We start from the raw sequence: 20,590 nt of genomic DNA, 5'->3' as shown, positions 1-20,590 counted from the left end.
CCCGTCTTCAGAAATCAGAGTAATCCCGGGTGATTTTATCCCACTCCACTTCCCTAAATCTGTGGCTGCTGCTGCTTGGCGAGGGGATTAAGGGCTGGCAGGGGATTACGCAGCCACTGCAGCTCCCAGCGCGGAGCTCCGTCCTGGCGCGGCCGCTCCGGGGCACGGAGCCGCTCCGCACCTCTGGGTGCGCACCCCGCCCGCAGCTGCCGCGGCTCCGGCTGCCCTGGGCCGGACACCCCCGGGCCGGACACCCCCGACGGCGCCCGGCAGCGGCAGCGGCGCTCCCGGGGCAGAGGCGGCTGCGGTGCCCGCGGTGCCCGCGGTGCCCCCGGGGCCCGGCCCCGCACGAACAGGGCTCCCAGCCCGGCACCATGGCGGGGGCCGCGGGGGAGCCCCCCCAGCGCAGCAGGAACGGCGGGGAGCCCCCGCATGCCGCCGGCCGGAGCCGCTGCTGATGGCTGGTGCCCGGAGGATGGGGCCCTGGGCCGTCCCGTGGATGATGCTCTGTCTGCTCTGCCTCCCGCCCTCTGCCAGGGCCCAGACGAAGATCCCGCTGGAGACGTAAGTGTTTCTCTCCGTGGCTGGCGTGGAGCGAGCAGTGCCGAGGGCATGGGCAGGCGGGTGGGAATGCCGCCCTGGCAGTGGCAGCATCGGCGGGGACAGGCTCCTCCAGAGGGGCACATCGCTGCAGCGGAGTGGCATTTCCGTACCTTGGCTCCTGGCAGAGGACACAGACATGGGAGCCACAGACCCGGTGCCCAGATCTAGGCTAGAATGCAATACCTCTTCTTCCGCATTCAAGAGTAGCAATGATACTCATCTGCTTTAGTTAAGTACTTTGACATCTATTAATGCTCTGCTTAATGCACTGAGCAACAGAAGGCAAAACCAGTTTAAAGACACACTCGTAACACCCCGCTGCTGCTGCTGCTGCTGCTGCTGCTGCTGCAACTTGCGGAGATCCCACCATGCAGAAGGACACGAGTGGCCCCAGTTTGGCAGCTCCCAGCTGAGCAGAGTGGTTTCAGTGACACTGCTGGGTTTCAGTGTGCTGGGAACACCCAGGGGATGCCCAGCACTGGCCAGGTTCTGCCCATGGGGGATGCACACGGGGCGTTTGAGCGAGGACGCATCTCTTTGCCACGCACAAGACCCAGCCAGATTGTGCAGGGCGAGGTTTGCAGCCCCGAAGCTCTGGTCCCTTGCGTTGGTCTGGATCTCCTCTGGCTGAAAAGAGCCTGGGTAATACACACAGACGTGGTTATTCACGTGTGTGGCCGTCAGAGGATGTTAATGGGAGGAAGCTAAATAGAGGAAGAGGCCACAGCACTTCTCACTTGTTCTTGCTCCACCTCTCTACAAAGGCGTAATGGTCCTTCCCAGAGCTCTGGAGCAAAGGAATGAGGCGCTGAGCTGCAATACAGAGCACACCCAGCCGTGGTTTGTGCATGCACTGACCATGCTGGGAGTCTTGATGCAGCTTTTGGGATGTGGGTTTGCAGTGCACCCACGCCCGCGTGTGTTGGTGTGACGAGCGGCTCCTCCAGCACGGTCACTGCTGGAAAGCTCCCCGCCAGCAACACAGCCCTGGCAGCCCCCCAGGAGCACAACAGCTCTCAGCAACCCCCGTTTATAAAACTTCACCTTGGTAAGCTGATTTAGACAAGTTAAATCCTTTAAGGATTAAAAACATCGGCACCACGATTGGTAAAAGTTGTTGTGGGGCAGCTTCTGGGGTGCTGTATCCCAGGGTTGTGGGTGCAGGACTTGGTCTGGAGAGGAGACAACACTGCCAGCAGGTTTCAGAAGGAGATATATCTGAAAAATCAAGTCAGCTTAAGTCCTTTCCTGCGTTTAGGGAAATGTTTTTTATTCAAAAATTGCCAATCACACCCTTATAGATGTGCCACCAGTACAGCCCATCTGACCAGGAGTTGCACTGACCTTATCCAGGGGGCTCTCAGGAAACTGCTACCGATTTTACTCTTGCACTGCCAAGCCCTTCCCCAGCAAAGTGCTTCTGATTGGGGTTTCACAGAAAGGGCACAGAGGTTACACAAGATAAAATCCACCTTCTGCTAACTTCAAACCATGCAAATCAACTTTCCATGTCCAGGATAAATACTGCATATTTAAGGAACACCTTTCAGCATTGAAGCCTGTGGCATTTAGAAGCCAGCCTGTCCTTCCTGCTGTTCTTGCCACTGAATACAAGAGCAGGGATTAGAGGCAGGCAATCTCTGACCAAATCCTTTTCTGATGTGTTTCATTATAATGTGATAGCCCTTTACTACTGGAAAAAAAAATATTTACGTCACTTTGTACAATTTGGAACTTATTCCTGTACAAGAACAAAGAATAAACAATAGAAAAAGAGCTTTTCTCCTCTGGTACTAAAACCAGACCAATGGCTGAATTAATCCCTGTTGTTTCAAATCCACTCATGAATTTAACCAAAACACAAAAGTCGCCCTTTTGAAGTGAAATTTCAGTAGAGAAGCACATTGGCCAGAGGCCCAAAGGGAGTAAATGAGCAGAAAATGGATCTGCTTCCTGGGTTACACGGGGACATTTTGGGGACACAAAACCAGAGTCCTTCAAGCAGCAGCTGGGTTCGATCGGGGTGAAGCGACACACGGCTCGCTCGGCCTGTGCCGTGTCTGGCTTTGCTGCATCGCGCTTGGATCACCGCCAGCTTATCCCAAAGCTCACTCAGCTTTAGCTCCAGCAGTGCAAAAATCTGCTCAGTCAGTTCCTAGTGATGCTTCTGGGGTGCAAGTTCAGCACACAAACCACCTCTTCTTTCCGAACCACCTCTTCTTTCCCACTGGACACAGCTCTGGCCGTGTGCCGGCCATGGCATGGGCAGGAGTGCTGGCAGCTGTGAGGATGGTGAGGAGTTGGGGCTGGCTTCTTCTTGGGGTAATGGAACCACTGGGGAATGCTGGTGGGAGAGGCAGAGTTCAATCTGGTATGGCCTCTATAGGCTCTTCCTATTGCCTTTATACATCTGCCTGTGAGTTGGACAGAGCCAGAGACCTTAGAAGAAATTCCTCTCAACCTGATGAGTCTTAGACTGACCTTTTCTCTCACTTATTAAAAAATTAAGGAAACCTATTTAAGTTCAGCAGGCTGCTCTTAATCTCCCAGTACTCTAAGATTGTTAATTTCCCTGGCAAATAATTGTCTTTTAAAGATGTAAATGCCGGTGTATTTCTGCCTCTTCACTTTCCTACTTTTCAGCTTCTGTGAAATGCCACCAGATATTTTTAATGACACAATCTTTAGCCCTGTGACACGGGGATTTGGCACCTTTGTGCCCTCTCGTTCCTCTGTGCCCCCTAACTTTCCAACCAGTCCTCCAAAGCTGCCGCTCTCTGGCCCTCTCTTTGGTCCCCCTGTCTTTGTGCCTCGTTCCTCCTCTGCTTTGAGACCAGAAGAAATACCAGTCCCTGAGCCAGAGCAGACATCCCAAAATGACACAAACCCCTTTTTAATTCAAGTTCTGCTGTGGCTGGAAGTTTCAAGAACTTTCAAGAAGATGCTCAACTGCACCCACTAATCAGAAATCACACCACAGACTCTTCCACCCTGCTGGGCTGAAAAATGATGAGGGCTGGAAGGAGTAGGGGCACACACATGGCCACACACATGACACAAAACAGAGGTGGGGGGAGGGAAATGGGGTAAAAATAAACATCCCTGCTAAAATTACTGTCCCTTCATGTTTAGGTTCTCTCATCCTGCAGTAAAAGGCAAGGAGACTGGAGAATATTAGTTAATAATACCAGCACAAAACAGCTCATACATGAAACTTAAAAAGCCAGCAGCAGCAGATGGGCATCAGGTTAAACGTTGATGCAGAGATCCTCATATCTAAGGGGATGCGTTAGTCACTACTACAACAAACAGGAAAGCATCCCATGGGATCCCTGTCTCTCGTTCCTTCTTTTATTCTAGGCTTGCTAGACTAACTCTGATATAGCCCAATAAATCCTGGTCTCCTAGAAAATACCTGTATGCCTTTTTCTCTAAGGACGAAATGATGAGATAAAAGCTCTGGCTCTCAAAACAAGATGCAGAGCACAGTGCAAAAAAAAAAAAAAAAAAAAAAATTGACTTCAGCTGGTCCTAGTTCACACTCGGTGGTTAAATATGAATGCCTCATTGCCAATTAAGGATTGATTTAAAAAGGCACCCACTGTCTCATGCTTTTTTTGTAGCAGCGGGGAGAGGTGTAGTGCAGAGCTGCAGCTTTGTGTGTGCTCCTGTAGCTGCCTGTGTGCGAGAGGGGAGGCTGAGCAGGCTTTCCTGGGTTGAAGGGAGCTGTTGTCATTATTCCACCATTGCTGTGCTGGCTTTGCTCCCGAGCTCATTTCTGTGTTGGTGTATTATTTGTGGTGCAGTGCACTGGGAAATCAGGCCCTGGGGTTAAAACCTGCTTGGGACTTGAAGAAATCTGCTGGGAGCTGTAGGTGAGGCTCTACACACCAGGAATAAGTGGTGTACTCTGGTAAGTGGAGAAGGCCATTTATTGCATTAAATAAATCTCTCTTAGGTGAGTCCATATAGGTGGAGCTGCCTAACATGGATCATGTAGCAGCTCTCTGAAGTGCTCTGTCCGTTTTGGGAGCCATCTCCTTCGGTTTGGAGAGTTCAGTGTTCAGGCTGCTCCTGGACATCTGCATGTTCTCCACGTGGGCTTGCTGCCATCCATTATTTCCAGGATGGCACGAGTGTGAGGGGTGCTTACCATGACAAGGCACAGTGTGCTGTGGCATCATCGAGCAGCAGCAGCAGCACCAGTGAGAGCAGAGGATTCATCTGGCTCATCAGTCTCTGGCCTGCTCTGCTGGAGGAGCTGAATCCAAGGGGAGAATCATGACGCCTTCCTTAAGTTCTGACACTTAAGGACCTGTCTGACCTGTCTCTTCAGCAGGTTTGGCACTAGGTGTCTAGCCCTTCACCCCAGGGCCTGTCAGGGAGGACAGATAGGTGTCTGCAGAAAGCAATTTTTTTCACTTTGCCAGCAACAGAAGGAACTTGGATGCTCTGTAAGACCAAATTTGTACATCTGAAGTTAGGTGGGACATACTCAACTCGAAGCACAGTGACTGAGACCAGCAGAACTCAGTGTTTCTCCCTGCTGACCAGTGTCCTGGGCAGAATGTCCAAGAGCAGCACTGTTTCCTGCCTTGCTGCTTGTCTGGCTTGAGTCTGGGGACAGAACAGTGCTACTGTTGGAAGAGTGGCTTAGAGAAATATAGGGGGATTTGTGCTCAGAAAGATGGAGCTTTGCCTGTCTGAAGAAGTAACCAGTTTTGCAGACTTTGCACTAATAACACTGATTTTTCTTTTCTTGCCCTTTCTTTAGGGTGAAGTCCTGGGCAGATGCCTTTGGTGGGGAGCTGTACTCCATTGTGACTAAGTATTCGGGCTCCCCTCTGTTGCAGAAGGTAGGCAAAATGTGTGAGGGTTCTCTTTGCTTCATCTCACCTCCCCATGTGGCCTTCCAAGGTTCCCCCCAGGGTGGAGGAAAGAATGAGGCACTGGTGTCCAGCTGCCTTTTAAAATCACGGAGCTCTGTGTCCATAAGCACAGAGAGATGCCCTGTGGCAGCTCTGCATGAGCTGGAGAGGGAGATCCATTCAATGCCTTCCCTGCTTTCATCAGCCACTGCTGCACACTACCTTAATTGTACCACTTTTTGTTAAAAGTACTCTTTAACAGCACTCCTCATGTTTCCACTCTGATGATCACTTCGTGCTCCCCTGTACTGACCCTTCATTCCTCCTTTCCTAGGTCCCTCTGCTGCTCATCACTCAGCTGCTCATTGTCACCCCATCATCCCCTCCTGCAGCTCTCCAGCTGACACTAATTTCTTTTTGCTTTCTCATCTGTATTCAGCCAGTTGTTTATCAATTCTTTGAATTTTGCCCTTAAGACTCTGCTTCAGGCAGGTGCCCTGGAAGCCAGAGGCAGAGCTCTGCTTGGCTTGATCACCAAACAGGCACTACTGCAGTAAACTCTCTACCAGCATTCAAGGCTGTAGCTCCAGGGGCTTTAAACAAATGGTCCCTTTTGCAGCTGTAGAGAAACTTCCTTAAGTCAGTGGTGAATGGCTGCTCTCTTTCAGCCTTGGGGATCTCTGGCCTGCACCTCCCGAGTGCTGCTCTGGGGGACTGGTGGCTGCTGATTGCATCCAAAGGAGTGCAGACTCCACTCTGCAGCCATCCAGTTCTTTTTTCTTTGCTCTTTCTCTGATCCTTCAACACAAGCCATGAGTTGTCCCTTACACCTTCTGGGTCTGAGTTCTGTCCTCACATTAGCAATTACACCCACATCCTAGTGCAGCACAAAGGAGTTGGATATCATTTTCCTTGCCTTGCTGCTGAGCCCTGTTTCCCTGTCCCCAGAGTGCTGCTTTTTGCTTGGAGTAAGGGATCACATCCTGCAGCACTAACTTTGCTAGGTTTGGCCAAGACAGGCTTTCAGCACCCATCACCAAGGGCTATGCTGATCATCAGCTCCTCTTGGGAGGAAAGATTCACCATGCAATAAAAGGCTGCCAGCACTGATAAAGGTACTTCATGCACTAACCATGAGGCAGCTGCAGCAGGATGTAGATGCAGGCTAAAGTTTGCCTTGTAGCAGTTTTGATGATGCTTCTGCATTGCCTGTTGTCCCCTGGGGTCCCCATGCCATAGCTGCCAGAGGCAAGGTGACATGTGAGCATCTCTGGTGAGAGCTGGAGGTCTGGGTGGGGGGACAATGCAGATTTGGGTTGTTTGATATTTAGGCATCCTTCTGATGCTGTGTAGGTGTGGGCTGACAGACAGCTTGTGCTGCTTCTGCTGAGAGATTCAGTGAGTTCATGTTCCTTGGGGCCCAGGAGTCAGTGACACTGACTGGGGAAGGGGAACTGGGGTTAGCCTGAAAGTACCAGTGCTGTGAAAGTTGTCAGTGCAGGCCAGGAATGGCACGTGTGGTACTGCTGTGCTGCCCCTCTGGATGTGTTGCATCATGTGTTTTGTCTCTTGGGATCTTGATTCCTTTGGGATTGGGATTAAATGAGGCCTGCAGGTGCTCATAGTGCCACTAAGAATGAGAGTTACAGCAGCTAGTTCTTGAACAAAAACTCACAACTCTTTATCAGCCATTGGTATGATTCATTGGAAGCAAAGAAAGCTCAGTTTCAGATGAAAAAGAAGCCTGAATGTAACCAAATCCAATCTAGTGTTCATGTCAAGAAGAATTAAAGCAGAACTGTATTTTCCTGATGAGCCTTATGAAATAATACCACTTGCCTGCCCAGTCCTCACACACAGTTTTGTTCTTGAAGGGGAAGGTGTCTGCTTTGCTCTTGCGTGTGTTGATGCCTGGGCACAGTCTCTGGAGATCCCTGAGCTGGACACAATGTCACCTGTGACTCAGGAGGAAAATGTCACTTTGAGCAGGGGGTACAGATGAGCTTCATCCAGCCTTGCTCTGTAAACACTCCAGCAAAGGGCCATCTCCTAAATTTGTGTTGTGTCGTGCCCTGCCCTAACTTGAGCAGTTTAAGCAGCTCAAGTTTACCTTTCAACCTCACTTCTTGAGCCTTTTCATCTCCTCTTATTTCCCTGGGAAATAAGGAAAGCGGGGAAAACCAGCCAGCCCTCACTCCAGTCCTTCTCTCAGCCTCCTTTTCTTTAGGTAGGTTGGGCACCTTCTCCCAGTTCCTCATCTCGAAGCAGGGACCATCCCAGGGGGCTGCCACTGCGTCCCTGGCACCTCCAGCACTACAAGTGGATGCCAACAGATCTTTGACTATTAGGCAATGTTTTCATGCACCCTGGCAGACCCCAAACATCTTCATGTAGATCATCTCATTGGCACAGACTGTGGGTGCATTAGGCCCAGGCAGCCAAACACGCCAAAGTGTGGAACTCAAGCACGAGGGTTTGCCTGTGCCCCAGGCACATTTCTCTTTTTTAGGCTGTTACCTGTTTTTCACATCAAGTATTTCTCTGCATGCATGGGTGTGACCCAGCAGAAGGGTGGGGAGCACAGCACGAAGGTCCAGGTGATTCTTTTCTCAGTGCTTGTCTAAGTCCACGGGCATTTTGTCTTTGAGGAAATACAGAAGGTGCTGTTATCTCAGTTTGGATCTTATTTCGTGTCTCCCTTGTGCCTAATACTCTTGAACTACTTACATAAGCTTTCTTTTGTGGTTTTGAGTTTGCTTGCTTTTCTTTGGACTTTTTGTTTGTTTCCTCCAGAAGAGCCCTAATATGTTGCAAACCCAGGTGGTTGACTTTCCACCAGGCTTTATCATTCCCAGAGACCTGGTGAACTAACAGACATCCCTTGAATCCCCAAGGGCAGGCTTTTACCCTGCATCAGAGAGCTTTGCCCTGCAGTTATTAGAAAGCCCAAAAAATGTGGCAAAGACCAGACAAACTTGAGAAGTTCAGTCAAGACGTTTTCCTGGGTGAAGATGAAAGGAATGTCTTTCACACTCTTAATTTAGTTCCACTAGCAGTGAGTAATGCAGCACCATGTACTTCAATAGGCTGAATTTTATGGAGGTGGGGACAAGAATATATATTTGGTGACATATCTCTGTTCACAGATAAAACTCAGGATACTGAATTCTGGATATTCTACTTTTAAATCACCACCCCCGTCACTGCAGAAGGGGAATCTTAATGAATTGCTCCTGCTGTTTTAAGGGAATGCTAAGTGTTAGATGCATAAGAAAAGATTTTCTGTTAGAGCTGAGCTAACTTTTTGGCCTCTTTTCAACATCAGATCCTTTCAGCCAGTTCTCCCAAGCCTGATCCCTGCTCTGTACTTTACAATGATCTGATAGCCTGCACCCTAAGCACAGGTTGTACAGGATAATCTTGGCCAACTACAAGCACCTGAGCTGACTTTCAGCCATGGTGTCTGGTGTCAGTGTTGGAATCACAACTCCATTGCCCACCATTGGGAAATCTTGGATGAATAGTCATCAATAGCCAGAGGTTTCAGTGGCAGGAATACAGGCATGTAGTGGTTTGCTGGTTCATGTGTAGGAAAAAAGCTCAAATAGGATTTCAGCTCAAACCTGGTGTATTCCTTAGGGAAATGAAACTTTGCAGAAAGTTGTTGGGGGTTTTTTATGGTGTTTTGTGTTGGGGTTTGGTTTTGGGGTTTTTTCCCATCTCTGGCTAGAGCTCAGGGCTGAGGTGTGTTGGACTGCTTGTGATTTCTCATGATTACTTTCACCCCAGTAACATCTGCTTGTGAGTATGTCAAAAGCACATTAAAAAAAAATTAATGGAGAGGGGGGGAAAGCCCTGCTGCTTTTAATTGCATCTGTGACCCAAGGCAACCGGGGGCAGGTCACTCTGTGAGGTGCACGCTTGCCCCCCTTTGCTAGTGTTCCCAGGAGAGATTCCCCTCCTGCCCCGAGCAGGGCCTGGTTAGAGCCCAGCCTGGCAGAGATCGCCTCTCTCCCGGCGGCCCCATGGCATGGAGCTAAATGGGACAGACACCAGCTGGGCCCTGCTGCGGTCTCACCACCAGCCAGGGACCTCGGTGGGGGTTGTGGCTGCACGTTCCTCTTTTGGCAGCGTGGTTACCCCAGCCTTCCTGCTCAACCCCTCCTCTCCTCCTGCTGCTTCCCCGCCTGCGTGTCCCGGCTCCCCAGCCCCAGCGGAGGGGATGCAAGGCCTGGCGTTTTTAATCCAGTAAAGCCCTCGCTGTTAATGGTGCCAGGCAGAGCGAGCAGCCTCCCTGCCGTGCCTGCTGCAGGCTGGATGCTGCTGCTATTTCTGTCTGACCTCCTCAGCGTTTCTTCCTCTGCCTGTGCTCAGCCACCCTCCTGGATGGTCAGGGAGCTTCTTGAACGAAAGGGGCTCCACTGGCTCACCCTAAGGGCATTCAAAGTCCTTTCCCCGCTGCTCCCCTCTAATTCAAAAGTGCCACCAGAGCCCCTGGCGTCTCCTTGCCCTTTTCACCACCTTGTTTTTTTCCCAGCACAAGAAGCCCAGCCCTGGCTGAGATTGCTGCTGTGATGCTAACACAACGTGAAGATGGAGGGGGGCTGTACACACTGCAGACAAAACTGATGATGAGGGACCAGGGAATTGCAGTTGGTTGCCTTTGTGTTTCCACACAGCTCAGGAGATAAGGCTCTGTCTTTTCTGAAATAAGTTAATCATCCTGTGTCCTTTTGTGGGTTTTATTACTCTTTCTTTCTGGCTATCTCTGTTAGCTGTGGGGTTTTTTTTGGAAAGGAGAAATAAAGGCCATTGTATCCAGTCTAGGGCAGATTATGGTTACACAGTTTAGATGTACTCTTAGGTTTTTTTTAATTCCTAGGTTATATGAAACATGGTGAGAATAAACTGGTTATCTCTAAAGCTGTGAGATCTAGATCCTCCTTGTTACAGCATCTCTCCCTGTGGAGGCAGCACCAAGTAGCCATGCTCGTAGCTCCTAGTTTCTGGGAATTGCTTGGCCTAGTTTATGTTCCTGGGTGCCCAATAAAAGTAGCATCATAACTGTCTGTCTCAGCTTTCCTTGGCAGGCTCCCACATAAGCAGGCCCTTCTTGCTGGAGACCTGGCAAGTTCCCTCACAGAGGTGGTGGCACTGGGGCAGGACAGCAGGGACACTGCCAGGACATCTCCCCACCAGTGCCCCAGAGCACATGTGACACAGGAAGAGGTGCAATGACAGCACATAGCTCCACTCCCTTGCTCCTCCCTCTGCCTTAAGCAAACTGGAGGGGCATGATGTGTACAATGCTATTACAGATGTCATCACAGTGCATGGTTTGGGTTTTTAAAACCTGGCCTCCTGCTTCTCTCTCTAATTTGTAGTCACTAATTGCTGCAGGTGCATTGCTGCTTTCAACAGCCACAAGCTCTCGAGTGGGCCAGTTGTTTTTACTTGGTCAAAGTGCTTTGAGTTACAGCCACTGATCTGCACACCCTGAATTACAGGCTGGAAAAGGGGGAAAGGCAAAGATGGAAGAAGGTGATAAAATCAAAGCAGTTGTTTCAACACACCCTCCCTCACCAAAGACAATACCCAACTAGCAATAATAGATTTGTCCCTCTCCTTAAGAGCCTCCTGCTCAGCAGGATTTTCTTCTTTCCCTTGGGTAGAAGTACAAAGATGTGGAGCCAACTCTGAAAATCAAGGAGGTGGATGGCTTGGAGCTGGTGAAGAAGTTCTCAGATCAGATGGAGAGCATGCTCCGCAGGAAGGTCGAAGCTGTTGAGGTATGACCACTGGGGCTTGGGGCTTTGGGAGGGAATTCATGTCCTGTCAGCCCTGGAGCAGCAGGCACAGGCCTCCTGCCTGCACCAGGAGTGTGTGGGTGCAGGGGTTGTGTGAGGCCTTCCCTGCCCAAGCAAGAGCCTGCTGGTGCAGCTGGCTGCTCGCTCTGAGCTTTAAGCAGACACTGGTGGGAGGGTGTGGGCGTTCAGACAAGGGGATGCTGGCTTCTCCCTGTGCTCAAATTAGAAAACAAGATAAAAACAAAGTCTAGGAATAAATATGAGGGAATGAACACTCTTTGAGGAGACAAGCTGTTTAAAGGAGGGGGGGAAGAAAAACCTCTCAGAAGCGAAAAACTGAGTTCATCCTTCTCTAATGTGCTCTGGCCGCTGAAGACTAGGCGCTTGTTTCAGCTGTGTGTGTGGCTCAAGGGGGATTTCTGCACCTCCTGAACACAAGCTGCAAGGAAGGTGCTTGGGTTTCCAGCTGTGTACACGGGGAAGTGTGGAGGAGGTGGCAAGAGGTCTGTAGCTGTTGCTGTGCGGGAGATCAGAGCAGGCAATCGTCCTGGCCCCTCTTACTTCCTGCATCTAAGGATTTATCATATTCCCGTGTGTTTACCTACTATGAAAAGCATATTTCTGTAGTCACAGAGCCTCGACTGTTTAAGGTTTCTAATGTGGAAAAGTCATCCAGAAACACATCATTTGAGTCTCCAAGTGAAATGTGGGCATATTTAGTCCCAGAGCTTTGGCCCATAGCATGAAATTCTTAGCCAGGCTTTTCCAGGGTTTGGATTGCCTTATCCTTTGTGAAGGAGCAAAATGTAGTTTTGCTGAGACTGTTGCTGATTGTGCAACCCTGAAAACACGTACGTGTTCTGTTGGATCCCTTCCCAGTCTGTACCAATTGAGAATTAGTGCCCTGAAGCATCATACTGGAGAAAACTGGCTGATTTTATTGCCTTCCATAAATGGTAAGAGCTTATAAATGGCCACAGCATGGCTGAGCCCTTTACGAAATCCAGTCATGGTCTTTGTCTCAGTAACAATACCAGACTGAGACTCCCACAAGGCCTTTTCCTTTGATGAGATACTGACATCAAGCTGGGGCTGAAATGCCTTTCCCATGGCTTTTTGGAAGGGTTTGTGGAAAATGAAATTAAATCTGTCTGTTGTTCCTGTAAATGGACCTGTTTCTGTTTGTATATGTCCTGTGATACCTAAAATTGCTCAGGGGTTTAGTAGGGACTCCGGAGTAAGTAGGTGTGAATACACTTGGCAATAAATAGCTGCAAATAGTATACTTTCCAAGCTGTAAAAGTGCGGCACAGAACGACAGGTCAGCAGGAAAGGAGGGAAAGAGGGAAGCTTGTAACCCAAGACGTGGTTGTGGGGAAGGAGGCAGTCGCTGATGCAGCTGGAAGAACTTCTGGAGGGCTCTGCCCCAGCACCCGCTCACCTTCCTTTCTGTGTGCTTGCTTTAGAGGTTGGTGGAAGCAGCAGAAGATGCAGATCTGAACCACGAGTACAACTCCTCGCTGGAGGTGAGTTTGTCCTGGTCAGTGACAAAACGTGGCACACAGAGAACGGGCAGAGCCAGGAGCCCACCCCCGCAGGCTCCTGGGCAGGTCAGGAATCGCCTTCTCCTCAGGACACTCAGCTTGTCTAGAGACTACTGCGAGTAAGAGACATCCTTGGCAGATCCCAGACACAGAAACACCGAGAAGATTAGTTCCTTTGGCCCTGGGAGGGGAAGGATTTGGGAAGACATTGGGCTGCATGATATTATTGGCATTACTTTCACTGCACAGCCAACACTGTCGTTAGGCGACGTTTTAGAGCAAATTAGCTGGCACTTTGTGGTTTACTTGACTGGAAAATGAGCTAAAAATTGAGTGTGAATGAACAATGAGGAGGATGCTGTTACAAATACCCACAGCAATCCGTTAATCCAAATGAACTGAGTTTCTCACCATCTTTCTTAACAGCTCCCATCATCTTTTCTGTACCAGACAGACACCCACTCGTCAGGACTTCCCTTAAGGTGAAAGTTTGGTGCTGCCCAAGCAATTTGGATAATTGGCTTTCTGTTAATAACTGTTTGTTGTGGCCAAGCTATGGGATTATTGCTGGTGAAGGGAGCTGGAGTGAAAAGGCTGTGGAAGGAAGCCCTCTGTCCACAGCACAAGCACAGACAGCTTAGCAGATGGACAGGCTACCCATGCAAGTACATGTCTCAGTGCTGGGAAAGGCTGGGAATGAAAACACTCCTTGAAATCAAGCTAGTTACTAATTTCATCTTGCCTTTTTTTTTTCCTTTTTGTAAAAGAATCCCATTAGTCATTCTAGTTGGGTCAGCTGCATTCACAGTGAGGGTCATGGGTGAGTTGAGGTACATGACTCTGTATTTGCACACTCCATTTGCACCCTCTGAGTGCTGTAAGTGCTTGAACATGAATCCTTACATAACCTCTGGCTCAGATAAAGTCAGCAAAACATCTTAAAAACGCAGGTTACCCAAGGACAAAGAATGCCCTGAATGTACTAAAGTGGCTGTAGGTGGTAAATCTCCAGTGACCTTCACAGGGGGCACACTGCGTTGTCTTTGAGCACCTTCTGCTTGATCCTTTGCTCTTGATGAGTGCCTGCTCCTTGCAGTGACAGGATGAGGGGATAATCCTGGCTGGATGTACAGCAGGAGTTAACTCGGTAAGTGACAGCTGCAGGGACAGGGCAGGTGAGGTCGGCATTGCCGTGTCCTGTGCTAAACCTGGGAGCCAGACCCAGTGAGGCACTTCAGCTCTCCAGCTAATCCCTGAAATAGCTCTGAGGGGCCGCAGCAGTCTGCCACCCTGCCCCTCTGTGCCTAAGTGGCTCTTCTGCTCCTGGCATTGACAGTGCTTTTGGTCATACGGGCACACGACAACAAGAAACTGGCCAGAAACCATCGTTTGGGCAGCCTGACACTTCCAGTTGCTAACAGCTTGTTTGCTGCTCATTTTGATCCTCTTTGAAGCCCTGATTTCTCCGTATGTCCCCTCTTTGTTTTAGAGTGCTTTTCCCAGCAGTGCTGGTAATAGTCTGTCCTGTTCCCTCTTTGTCTTTCTCTCTTCCATTGCCTTCATCAACAGTTTGATTACTACAACTCTCTCCTGATTAACAATAAGGATGAAAATGACAATTACGTGGAGCTTGGGGATGAATTCATTCTGGAGCCAAATGAGCATTTCAATAACCTGCTGGTGAACACAACCTACAGCGATATCCAGCTCCCCACCAATGTCTACAACAAAGGTAATGGCCTCTACTTTCTCACTGCTGGGAGGTCGGTGTGCAAATTATCAGCATTAATACTGGAAGCAAGGATGGGGATAGAAAAACAGCACCTGACAGAGGGGGGGGGGGAAAAAAAGGCAGGGTTGGAAAGGTGCTGACCAAGGGACAGTCAGTCTGTGCTGCACTGTCACTGTGGCAGGGCTTAGGTACAATGTGCTCTTGGAAAACCTCTTATGGTGGGCAGAGTATTCTCCTGCAGGCCCTCTACCCAACCAAAGATGCCGTGAGACAAACTGTGGTGAGACTTAATTGGCAATTGTCACACTGGATGAAGGGCTGGCTCTGTCAAGGCCTTTAGTTGTCAAGAATCTCATTGGTGACTGTGCTCACAACTGCTGTTATTTAGAGACACAATAGAGGGAGTTCTCTTTCCCCCATGATTTTAAATCAGTTCCACGTGGTCTGGCAGCCCCAGACCCTACAATCTTGCTCACAACAGAGCCACCAGCAGAGCTGGCTGTGGGTAGGAGCAGCAGAACTGTACCAAGCAGACTGCTGCCCTCAGCAGAGTATGGAGAGAGGTGGTCGAATGCCAGCCAGCAGAGAGGCACTGCCCAGCCAGCAGATTTCTTGCCTCTACACCTCGCCATGAACCAACCAGCTCCTCTGGCTATGGCTGCAGGATGAGCAGGAGGAGGGCTGCTTCCATGCCCACGGATCCTCCAGGGAGCAGTGTCCCCCAGTGCTCACTCCCCCTCTGGCAAACAGCAGCAACCCTGGCTCTCCACAGCATTTCTAGCTCTTCCTTCCTGCAGGACTTACTTTGGCCTCATCCCTGGGGAGTCACAATCCAGTTTTTCCCTCCTTTTGACCAAAACTGCTTTTAGTAAAGTGACTAAAGAGGAAGTGGTAGGTCAAAGCTCCACTCTTTTCAACACAAACACAGTTAATCTGACAATGACCAGTTTCTCATGACTCCCTGTTCCTACTGCTGCTGCTCTTTGGTCTCCTGAGGCAGTGAGTCAACACAGACACCAAATATAGGCTGCCTCCTCGGAGTTCTTGGAATCTGCAACTTCCTATTGATTCTGAGGAGATGGGGGCATGGTAGGACAGCCCAGGCTTTGTCAAAGAAATGGCAGGCAAAGAAGAAAAGACAGATTTGAGGAGGAAAAGAGGAGAGAGAGTGCAACTGTGTGAATCCTAGGGCTCCTGTGTCCTAGGTGATTACACCTAGCATAAATGTAGACAGTCTTTGTAGAAAGGCTGTCAGTGATGCATCAGGCAGCTGCTTCTCAAGAGCCACATGTCCCCTGTCTGGCAGCAGCTGAGCACTGCCTGTAGGGTGTGCCAGCTGTGCTCAGCACCGTGATGGCCTCCCTGAGTCTCTGAGAGCATTATTCCAACCAGATGCAGTGCTCAAGGGCAGCCAAGGCTGGAAGGAGAAATGGGGTTAATGGTGTCTGACCAAGCTGAGATCACCTGCAGTGGCCAGTGGTGGTCTGGCCTGGCCTCCAGGATTCCCTTGAATGGGCAGGGAACAGGATGTAGCAATGTAAAAGCTTTGGATAAGGTTGCATTCCTCCTGGAGCTGCCTTTGTTCCCATCCTTCTCCTCTGTCGGGGTGGCAGATGTCCTCCCTTCTTTTACACCCTTTCTTCCCCACAGACCCTGACATCCTTAATGGAGTTTACATGTCAGAAGCCCTGAATCCTATTTTTGTGGACAACTTTGAAAGGGATCCCACACTGACCTGGCAGTACTTTGGCAGCTCCACTGGATTCTTCAGGCTCTACCCAGGTAAAAGAGATTGGCTTTGCTCTTTCAGTGCAACACAACAGCTTTGCAGGACAGGGTCTGTGCCACAGAAGAGTGCAATCTGGGAAGTCTGGGGCAGCACAGCCCCAAGAGGGGCAGGATGCAGTGAGCAAAATACTCCTGCATGGGCTGATAAGGTGGAAGGAGTAGGATCCAGCAGGCATAAACCACTTTCTCCCATTAGAACCAGCCCCTCGGGCACGTTGCCCATGCAACCCCAGAGGAGTCTGCTGGCAGGGGTCCCCCAAAAAGCTCCCAAAACACTACAGCAGGGCTATGCCTCAGGCTCCCCTGTGGGTTTGAGTGGTGGCCAAAGCCTCTGAGGATACAGGTGACAGATGCAGTGGCCAGCCTGCCTGGTTATCCACTCACCAGCTGTGAGTGGCACATTAGCTCATGGCACAGGAGGGAGGTCCAGTGCTTGGAGGAACCCACAAGATTCTGCAGCTGCAGCCTGGCCTGGTGGCCACTTGGTCAGGTGGCTGCATGCCTGTGTTCTGTGACCTGGCATGTGCTGGGGAAGGGGGAAGCAGAGAGGGCTGTGAACAGAGCCTGTAGCAGGGAATCTGGGATGCATCCCTGCCCCTGCTGCTTTTTTTATGCTCTCAACCACCCTCTGGGAGAAAAAACATCTGTTGTTGAGAACTACATCAAAGTGACAAAAAGTCCAAAGTGCATGCAATTGCTTCCCAAATTTGAACAGACTATGCCTAGGTACAGTTTTTTAAATGGAAACTTAATAAGCAGTTTACTCAAAACTGCCAGAGACCGAGCAGCTCTGCTTGTATTTCTGCAGAATGGCCACTGCTATGGCTGGCCAGACTCGTGTGCTCCCTGGGGTAGCCAGGGCTCAGCAGGGAACAGCAGCAGAGCAGGAGCAGAGGCCTGCCTGCCTGTGTGTGTTGACTGCTCCTCTTGCTGCTCTCTTCAGGAATAAAGTGGTTACCAGATGAGAACGGAGTCATCTCCTTTGACTGCAGGAACCGTGGCTGGTAAGTTTTGGAGAGCCTTGGCTGAAGCACCTGTCATCCTTCCTCTCTCCCTCTTCTCCAAGGTGATGCCTTGGTGAGTTGCTGATCAATAATTGGTGTCCTGTGACACTCCTGCCGGAGGTGGGGGGGCACATAAACAAAGGTAACAGCAGGTTAGGAAGCTTTGCCAGCTGCCAGCAACAGCTTCCCCTGTGGCATCTCGTGTGCCACATGGAAGTTACCCTTCTGTGACTGGGAGAAGGGGATATTCAGCCTTCAGAAGTGTGGTGTGTTTCCTCAGTCTGTGGGAAGCGAGGTGCTGGGGCAGCCTGATGCTGCTGGGTAGCTGTGGTCACGGTGCATGTGGTGCCGTGGCTGGCACAGTGTGACGGTGGCATGTCCAGCATTCCTCCTCCCTGGCTGCTCACCCTGCTTCCCTGTGTTCTTTTTTGTGCAGGTACATCCAAGCAGCCACCTCTCCCAAGGACATTGTCATCATTGTGGATGTCAGTGGCAGCATGAAGGGCCTGAGGATGACCATTGCCAAGCACACCATCGTCACCATTTTGGATACTCTGGGAGAAAACGACTTTGTCAACATCATTGCAGTATGTCTGTCTCCACTGCAGTGCTGAGCTGTCTCCCTTGAGCCTCATCCCCTCAGCAAATCACAGTGACCTACCTACAGCAGCACCTGTGCTGGGTGGGGGATTAACCCAAATTACCCTTGGCAAGCCAGCTTTGTGTGGTCAGCAGGGTGGCTGCCAGGTCACTTCATCCCTCCTCCACAGGGGATGTTGGCTGCATCTTTTTGCTTGCTTAGGGATGTGACTGCAACAGATAACAAAGGGCTGTAAAGAGACACCTGAGCTAGCAAGGACCTGAGCTAATAAATTCACCCAGCTTGCCATAACATTATGTTTGGGTCCAGCAGCAGCAGTATGATCCTCAGGATAACACTTCCAGGCTAGAAAAGTACCACTCTATGCCTTCTTGTGCTCCAGCATCCTGCCAGGCTGCCCATATGGTTCTGAGTCCATCAGCTGGGCCTGCATTGAGCTTGGTCACGAAGGCTCAGGGTTACTCTCTTCCTTTTTAAGCCCTGGCAGGGTGAGGATGGGCTGGTTACCCCAGCTCCACTGACCACAGAAAGCAAAACTTCTTTCCATTATTCATGCCAAGACTGGTGCCATGTTAAAGGCTCCTCACCTTCTAATTTTCAAAGCTAATTGAAACACCATCTCTTTCCCCAGGCTTCTTTCTATGCTAGCGTGCCAGGGCACAGCCACTGAGATATAAATTCTACTTTCTGTTGATAGCTTCTTATGCTAGCTAATTAGAAACTCCAGTGGCAACAATTCTGTCTTTATATGACTGGACAGATGGAAGAGTGAACAGTGTTGGCAGAAAAATGGAGGGGGGAGTCATTAAGGAGTTTGAAATATCATCTGTTCTTCAAAAACAGCCCCAGAAATACCCTGGTTTATATATATATATATATATACTCCTTTACTGCACTCACACCAAGAACCCACTGGCTCAGAGACGTTATAGCCTGACCTAAGCTCCCATTGATCAGCTGAGCATCAGTGGCCTCTTAGGAACTGCACTCTGCTGAACCTTGCAGGAAAAGGTTCACAGGGGCATTGCCAAGCTTCACCTCACATGTAACAGCCTAGAATCATCCACTCCCCTAAGTATCCTAGTTCAGTGGGTGTGTGCTAACCTGGTTTGTTATTGCTCAGCTGTGCACCAGAAGCTTCAGACTTCAGGTTGCAAGGTTCAGCTGGTGGCTGGGGACTCACAAAATCTCCAGAAGTCAAAACTAAGTGCAAAAAGTGCTAGAAGCAAGGCCAGGCATATAAGTCCATAGAGTGTGGACAAAAACTTTATGGTGTGAGGGGGGGGGGGCAAAAAAGGAACTTTGTATGTGTAGATATGCTAGAACTCAGCAAAACGCCAGAATTAATGCGTTATTTAAACAAACAGAAGATTCTTCAAAATCCTGATTTGCTGTGATCACTATAAACAATTTTAAGGGAAATAGGTATCAAATGCTATCATTCTCCATGCTGTTTTCTGAACATCTACCTAGGACACGAGCCCATTTTGTGAATTTTCTCCCATGACAACCCCTTTCTTTTTGCTTTCTCTTTGCAGTACAATGATTATGTTCATTTTATTGAACCCTGTTTTAAGGGTATCCTGGTCCAAGCAGACAGAGATAACAGAGAGGTGAGTGCTGGGCCCCTCTCAATGGAACTCAGGTAGCTCTCTTCATGTAAGCAGAGCACAGGGTTAAGATGCTGTGAGATGGAGCTCCAGGGACAAGGAACAGCCCTCTCCCAGCAGGGTTTGCCCTTCAGAAGCCGGCACCAGTTCAGAGGTGTGTGCTGGCTCCGTGGCTCACCTTGGCTTACACCAAGCTGCTGCAACACGGGGTCAGCTGGTGGGGTGAGCAGCAGCAAAGGCTTCCCTGTGTCCCCACTGAGGAGGGCTTTTGGTGCTCTGATCCAGCAGGGTTCAGCAGCCCTGAGGTGGCCAGCCTGTGTCCAGGTGCTCCACCACCCTCTGGGCTGACTGGTAGTTTTAGCTTCTCTCTCTGGTTTTTTTTCCTTTCACTTTCAATTTTTTTAGTTTGTATTAATACATCCTTCCATGCCTTCAACAACCAGATTTCTTTCCCAGCTTAGCCCTGGGTCTCAGAGTATGACTCTGGAGGATGAAGTCTTCTGCAGTGTTTCCCAAAGGATTCCCAAACCTCCTAGACACTATCTTGCAGAGAGGGTTTCCTTTAAGCAGATCAATGCCTCTTAAGTCATAGACAAGCATTCAGATTTTTTCTTTTTTCCTCTCCTGTTGCTTTTGGGTGCACAGGATGTTTTTTTTTCCTGAAGAGGCAGATAAGGGAAGGTCAGATTTCCAGTAGTTCTGCCCTTTCCATGATCTTACATGGATTGTTGGTCCAGAGACTGAGAAATGCAGTCCTGCTGTAGCTGCATGGGCACAACCTTTTCCAGGCTACCCTTTCCTCCCCTGGTCACAGGGAACACCCTACCTGCAACTCATTCCTGGTTTTTCCCTCTCTTCTTGGCAGCACTTCAAGCAGCTGGTGGAGGAACTGCAGGCGAAAGGAGTGGGGACTGTGAGCAAGGCTTTGACAGAGTCCTTCAAAATCCTGAGAGAGGTAAGAGTTGGTGCTGATGCTTGTGTGGGGCACGAGTGTCCCTGCCCACCCCTGCAGCCAGTGCCAGCACATCCCTCA

The 20,590-nt window shown here is 50.0% G+C and overlaps 1 protein-coding gene across 1 annotated transcript in view; it reads left to right on the top strand.

Annotated features, from left to right (window-relative positions):
* Positions 1–299: 299 nt before the first annotated feature.
* CACNA2D4 (calcium voltage-gated channel auxiliary subunit alpha2delta 4) overlaps positions 300–20,590 on the top strand; it is a 122,077-nt gene continuing 101,786 nt past the window's right edge. Inside the window, exons 1-10 of the mRNA XM_042050150.1 lie at positions 300–564; positions 5,378–5,459; positions 11,144–11,260; positions 12,745–12,804; positions 14,392–14,554; positions 16,205–16,336; positions 17,286–17,346; positions 17,783–17,933; positions 19,486–19,560; positions 20,423–20,512. Coding sequence (XP_041906084.1) covers positions 458–564; positions 5,378–5,459; positions 11,144–11,260; positions 12,745–12,804; positions 14,392–14,554; positions 16,205–16,336; positions 17,286–17,346; positions 17,783–17,933; positions 19,486–19,560; positions 20,423–20,512 — 1,038 coding nt within the window. The 5' untranslated portion in view covers positions 300–457. The remainder of the gene's footprint in view (positions 565–5,377; positions 5,460–11,143; positions 11,261–12,744; positions 12,805–14,391; positions 14,555–16,204; positions 16,337–17,285; positions 17,347–17,782; positions 17,934–19,485; positions 19,561–20,422; positions 20,513–20,590) is intronic.

This window comes from Corvus kubaryi, unplaced genomic scaffold (assembly GCF_017639235.1).
Source record: "Corvus kubaryi isolate FWS band 111438036 unplaced genomic scaffold, C.kubaryi_AGA036_p1.0 72, whole genome shotgun sequence".
NCBI lineage: Eukaryota > Metazoa > Chordata > Aves > Passeriformes > Corvidae > Corvus > Corvus kubaryi.
This window is presented reverse-complemented; position numbering and strand designations above follow the sequence as displayed.